This window comes from Benincasa hispida, chromosome 7, assembly GCF_027475165.1.
Source record: "Benincasa hispida cultivar pf3 chromosome 7, pf3_genome.v1.1, whole genome shotgun sequence".
Classification (NCBI taxonomy): Eukaryota; Viridiplantae; Streptophyta; class Magnoliopsida; order Cucurbitales; family Cucurbitaceae; genus Benincasa; species Benincasa hispida.
Genome location: NC_143484.1, coordinates 49,251,849 through 49,258,551, shown reverse-complemented (window position 1 = coordinate 49,258,551; position 6,703 = coordinate 49,251,849). Strand labels below are relative to the sequence as shown.

General features: G+C 28.4%; 1 protein-coding gene across 2 annotated transcripts; it reads left to right on the top strand.

Annotated features, from left to right (window-relative positions):
• The first annotated feature begins 2,915 nt into the window (after positions 1-2,915).
• Positions 2,916-6,006, top strand: LOC120081676 (lipid phosphate phosphatase 2-like). 2 transcript variants are annotated; one of them, XM_090315766.1, is made up of 9 exons: positions 2,916-3,242; positions 3,434-3,518; positions 3,618-3,827; positions 3,956-4,043; positions 4,183-4,292; positions 4,391-4,481; positions 4,579-4,767; positions 4,885-4,944; positions 5,592-6,006. In XM_090315766.1, exons 2-9 carry the CDS (start codon positions 3,456-3,458, stop codon positions 5,783-5,785), a joined length of 1,005 nt encoding a protein of 334 aa, XP_090171892.1. In that variant the 5' UTR covers positions 2,916-3,242; positions 3,434-3,455; the 3' UTR covers positions 5,786-6,006. The 2 variants fall into 2 exon arrangements, with proteins under 2 accessions (XP_090171892.1, XP_038892677.1); XM_039036749.2 differs by having other exon boundaries at positions 2,947-3,242; positions 3,431-3,518.
• Positions 6,007-6,703: the final 697 nt, after the last annotated feature.

Here is a 6,703-nt window from a genome sequence, read left to right as displayed (position 1 = left end):
AGGTCAAATTATTGATCACTAAACCTTGTTGTATGAGATAATTAACATTGACCCACCAATATGAGAATTTGATGATGGGGATGATTCACCACTTCAAAAATATCTTGCAAGTGGCCATTCTCTTATATCACTTTTCAACATTAGTCAATATCTATCTTAATTCATATATAGACATTATTGAATGATGGTAATTAATATGGTAAGCATCACACTCTTTGTTTTTTTTTTTGTTTTTTTCCTAATATATTAAGAGTACTTTGATTCGAATCCTTTAGAGTGCGTTTTTTTAGAATGTGTTTGGAGTAAGGAATTAATTATTGTAATCTTAAATTACTATAGTTGGGTTATAATAGTTTGTATTCAGGATGTAGATTATTTTAGTTTAAGTTATAATAGTATTTGTTTTAGTTGTAAACTATTTTAGTTTGAGAAGTAAATAGCAGACACTTTAGCAAATAAAAAAAGAACGATGAATATAAAATAGTAAAAATGGTAGCAAATAGAGTTTTTGAAATAGTATTGACGGTACCTAATTGAGGATTTTGAAATAGTATTGACTATTGATTACTATAATTTTAAAATTTAAGCATTTTGTACTCATCACTAAATTTTACTCTTAAATTTCAATTCAATTCTTACTCTCATTTTTTTTTAATTACGTAATAGAAACTTAAATCTAAACTTCACATATCGTGCTATATACATATGACTTCAAATATTTGTCCAATATAAATATACAGAAGATGAACGAACATGTGCCAGATTTATAAAGGATTTCATTTAAAATTCAATAATAGAGAACTTAAAAAAAAAAAAAAAAAATTATACAAAATTTAGAAACGAAATATCATGTTTGAAGGCTTATAAACTTTGTTTCTATTAAGACTTATAAACTAAATTATAATTTGCTTAAAAACTCAGTATATAATAAAAATAAAATGAAATAAAGAGTTTTTTTTTTTTTAAACCACACCTTTTTTTAGTTAAAATATCATTTTAGGAATCACACTTTTGGATTTATTTGAGTCGTTTTATGTTTTGGTCCTAAATTTGTCAATAAATTTTAAAAGTAGTCTCCGACTCTCTAGGGTTAGCTTTGAGTCGCTTCTTATTTGACTTGATAAATAATAATAAATATAAATATAATCCAAAATTTCAAGAGGAAAGACTTAGAATTGTTGTATTTTAGACATATAACCCTAAACTTGCTACTAAAATTATTTTAAGAACGATGAAAATTGAAATTTGAAAGTATTAAAGTAGAACGGGTCTCGAAATAATAGTAACTAATATGATATTTGAATTCCTCTTATAATTATATAAATGAAAAACTATCGATCTCGTCGATTCAAATCTTTTTTTCTCTCTCTTAAGAAGATCTCCTTTCCAAGTTAGAGGATGGGATACAAGATAAAAAGACACCAATCCATAAAAATTCCAATTGAAAGGTGAGAAATTTTGATGAGACGGTTGAATTGTAAATAGAGGAGTGTTTGGGTGTGCCTCTTTTCCCACCCTCAACCCAAACATATCCAATCCTTAATTCTCATTGGTCCGTTTCCGTTCTTAACTGACCCAACGGTGTCAATAGAGTCAACAGGCCCAACATCCACGGGCCCACTTCACTGCTACAACAACTACATGTCCAAGCCCATTCAATCAAACGTAATTATATTTATAAAGTTAAATAAATTTAACCATTCACCTATTAAAAATATCCTAAAATTTTAAATTTTTGTATAATAAATCATAGCAAAATTCAAACTTTTTACAAATTGATTTTTTTTTAAAAAAAAATTAAACTAGAACCCTAGACTTTAAATTTTGTTTTAGTAGATTTGTAAGTTTTTTAAAAATTAGAAAGCTCATATATTAATTTGATACTTTGAAAGTTTAGATATAAAAACTTCAAAATAGACTAAATTTATAATTTAACCTAATTATACATATTACCAAATAATAGATATTATTTTAGTCTTTCTAACTAAACTTCAAATTAATAATTGATTAATAGTTTCTTTTTTATTTTCATAATTGTGATGAGTAGATCGTACTATCGACCTTTGAAATAATAATAAACTAAGTTGTGTTTGAATTCAAAATTATTGATTATTAGTCAATAATTGTTATATATAATTAACTTTTTGTTATTAAAAACATAGCTCAACAATGAACCATTAACAAATGTTATATCTACGACTTGTTTTTATAAATTACTAAATTTATTATGTTATTTATTTGAAAAAATTTTATAGATAGAAAAAATGTCAAATTATTTATAGAAATATTTTTTTAAAAAAACTAATAGATAGTGATAGACTTCTATCAGGTCTATCACATAGAATTAATGATAGACTTCTATTAGCATTTATCAAAGAAAATTAAATTTTACTATTTTATGTAAATAGCTTTCCTTATTTTTCTGGAAAATCTCTCTATTTGTTTTATACGATTATGAAATTAAAAGTTATTTCTAATAATGTAACTACCTAATTATGCTTACATGAGATCTGGATTAATCGCTCAAATTTACAGTATTTAAATACAAATTTGCATGTAATTTTGTTAGAATGGCCAAAATTAGTAGAGCCATCATTGATTTAGTTGTAAATAGTATAATTTATTTTAATTTAATATAAAAAAAATTAAGTATTAATCAATAAACTTTGTTATATATAAAATGTTTTTATAATGTTGTTATATACTTAATTATTATTTAAAAAAATAATGGGAATTGTAATTACTCTTTTAAAAAATGGGGGTTTAAAAAATATTTATACAAAATAACAAAATTTAATATTCTTTAATAGAGATTAAAATGTTAATTAGTATTTTTATAAATAGTTTGACATTTTTTGTATGAGTGAAAAATTATTTTAAAAAATTATTTTAATTTTTTTTTAAAATATCTATCTACTTAATATTTTCATCGTAATTGGAAACATTGGTTTCACCTTCCGAACCCGGCAGGAAGGTGTTTTAGAGGACATGGAAAAAATCGCTACCAGTACGCGTAGACGAACATTCAAAACTCCCAATCAATGGGGAACTCATTAAAGTCAACGACTCGAACACTTCAAACTCGTCTTTTTTATTTGATTCCATTCACCAACAAACGGTTAATCGCCGTTATTTTCAATTCACCGCCGTCGCCTCCGTCGTCAACCGTCGCATTCGGCCTCTCTGTTTCACTATTCCATTTCAATTTCACCAACAATTCATTTTCCCCCCCTTTCTTTGAGGTAATTAAGAAGCTTCCAACTTTTTCCTCATTTCATTGTTGGAATTTGATTTTGACAATTTCTTTTCATTCCCATTGGAAATTCCACATTTTTAGAGAAAAAAAGGGAAAAAGAAAAGAAAAGAAAAGTCTTGTCAAAATCTTTGGTATTTATATATTCCGTCACTAATTAAACCATAATTCATTTAGAAGTGAATCACATCTCTGTTCATCAATGGCGTGGTGGAAGAATTTTCTCTCTCTCTTTTCTTTCCGCAGTTCCTCAAGTAGATTTCGGGTCTGTTTTCTCTTCAAAAGGGTAGCTTTCTTTTGCAAAATCTTTGTTGAATTTTGCCTTTAATTTAATTCTTTCTTTCTTTTTGGTCATTTCTTTCAGGAATTAGATCCTGCAGCACATACAATAAAATCCCATGGAGCCAAAGTTGCAAAGAATCATTTACATGACTGGTTGATTCTTCTGCTTCTCGTTGCGATTGAAGTGATTTTAGTGTCAATTCATCCATTTTATCGCTATGTGGGAAAGGATATGATGACAGACCTTAAGTTTCCCTTTAAAGATAATACAGTTCCTGTTTGGTCTGTCCCTGTAAGTACTTTCATGTTCTTCATATCAATCAATCACTTTAACTTTTGCAGCCAAAAAAGATAGATTTTGTCTATGTTTTAAACAGAATTGATTTTTCATAAATCATGATATCTTTGTTTGTTTGTCAGTTGTATGCTGTTATATTGCCTATTTTGATATTCTTAATCATCTACATACGGCGGAGGGACGTTTATGATTTGCACCATGCCATTTTAGGTACGGTTTTTAGACAACAAAGACAAGTTGTTTCGAATGAATTTCTAAGTCCCTTTTAAGCACTTAAAAAGTAGTTCCAAAGACGCACTACCAACTTTACTTTCGTTTTACTGACATATTCGTTTACTCTCATGAATAGGCCTCTTGTTTTCTGTATTAATCACTGCTATCATCACCGATGCTATTAAGAACGGCGTCGGTCGCCCTCGGCCAAACTTCTTTTGGCGTTGTTTTCCCAATGGAACAGAGGTACTAAACAGCCATTCTGTCCAAAATTTCCTTGAAACAAAACTTATCTTCTTAGAGCTAGCCTTATGAAAATGTGTCGATTTTTCTCATCGATTCAGGCATATGATCGAACGGGAAATGTGATATGTAACGGGAAAGAGAGTGACATAAGGGAAGGACACAAGAGTTTCCCAAGTGGCCATACTTCATGTAAGCTGCAAAAAATGGTTTGTAATGTGGTATTTTAAGGACATGGTTAGTGATATGGTTTGATTAATTTAAGACAAATTTTTGTTGTCTTTTGTAGGGTCATTTGCAGGGTTAGGATTTCTTGCCTTTTACTTATCTGGAAAGATGCAAGCATTTGATGGGAAAGGACATGTTGCAAAGCTATGCCTTGTGTTTCTTCCTTTGCTTGGTGCTGCACTTGTGGGAGTTTCTAGAGTCAATGATTATTGGCACCATTGGCAAGATGTTTTCGCTGGAGCTCTTATAGGTTTGTCACAAACCTTTCAAACAATTGATTTACAGTGATGAGTTTAAGGATTTCTGATTTGTTTTTGTGAATTTTAATGATTGTTTTTGTACTGTTTTTTCTTTCTCTTTATGACAGGATTGGTTGTTTCAGCCTTTTGCTACCTTCAATTCTTCCCTCCTCCCTATAATGACAACGGTAATGATTAAGTGCTCAACAATACTTTTTGGTATTACTCGATAAGTCATTCCAAACATACTTTAAATAAATGTTTTAGTCTTTAGATTTTTTTTTTTTTTCAAACTTTTCGGTTGGTTTTTCTAGTATAAGAATTGTAGGGTATGAGGATTTGAGCCTCTAACTTCAAGGGAATGCATACATGTCAATTACTCGATAAATTACAGTCATGTTGGCTTCTTTTAGGTGGTTTAAACTTTAGAGCTTATTTGAGATTTTATCCAAATTTCATACCTCCTTTCTATATATAATCATGCGATTTTCTGTTTTGTAATCGTATTCAATTATGTGACCCTGAATGAAAATTTCGAAAATGTCATTTAAATTTTTTTAGTAATAGAAAAATGACTATCAAATGCACATTCAAAAAGCTGTAAAAACACAACGTACAACTCTACTTCCCATTAAATCTCTTGTTTTAGATCACCAATGCCAAACACACTTTTAGTTGTCTGTCACAAGCGAATTTCGACGTTTACCACTAATAGAGATTAGAATTGAAAATTGTTAAAACGTAAGGAACTCGAAAAACATGGAACCGTGTTGTTAGTGTTTATTTTCTCTTGTTATTGCATAGTTTGATGTGTAAATGATTGTATTGGTTATAGGATGGGGTCCATATGCTTACTTCAAAGCACAAGAAGAGTTCCATAGGAGCAATGGTAATGCAACTCAACCTGTAGCCATTGTTGATGTGCCAATTGAAGAGTCAAGACCAAATGGCAATAATGATATATATTTTGAGCCAACCCCTTTCCCTAACCAAACCTATGACCAAATGGAAATGGGGGCAAGACAGTAATTTTGTTTCTTTACTTTTTCTTCACTATGTGTATGTATGTAGTTTTTTCCTTTGCTTTTGCTTGTCATGACAACTTGCTCATTTTTTTTTGTGTGTGAATATTTTAGTAGTAGAAGTGATTGAAATTTATATTTTAGAAACATTTCATTTGTATTGTATCTTTTGGTTTTTATGATAAACTTATGAAAAGTATGATATTTGATGAGTTACAAAATTTAAAACGAGAGATTTGGTAACCTTTTCGATGGTTTGAAGGTTTGAATTCATAGTCAAATTCTAAAAACAGAAAATGTTATTTAAATGTTATTTATTTTATTTTTTAAAATTTCTAAAGCAAGAAAACATAGAAAGTCATGGATGTAAGTAACGTTTATAAGCTTAATTTTAAAAAACTAAAAACTAAGGTTTCGTTTGATAACGATTTCATTTTTTGTTTTTGAAATTTATGCTTCTTTTCACTTAATATTCAATTATAGTTTCACACTTGTTAAAAAAAAAATACTAAAATTTCTAATAATTTTTTTTAAAGTTTTGAAGATTAATATCTTTAGTTTTCAAAATTTGACTACTAATGAGATAATAAAATAAAGAGACTTATGATTGGGAGTAGGGTTTATAAGCATAATTTTCATAAATCAAATAATTATCAAATTAAACTTTTTTTCTCTCTTACCCTTAGTTGGTTTAATTTCTCTTCTAAATCTCGCCATGTAAGTTTATTATTAGCTGGTTTTAATATTTAATAAAAAATGTGTAATTTAAAATATAGAAAACATGGTGATTGAATTGAAACTTTTTTAAAAATAAAAATTCAGAAAATTATTTTAAAGGACAAAACTGTTGAACATGTTTACAAATAATAGCAAAATATTACCATCAATCTGCTATAGATCGCGATAGACTACTATCTTTGTCATC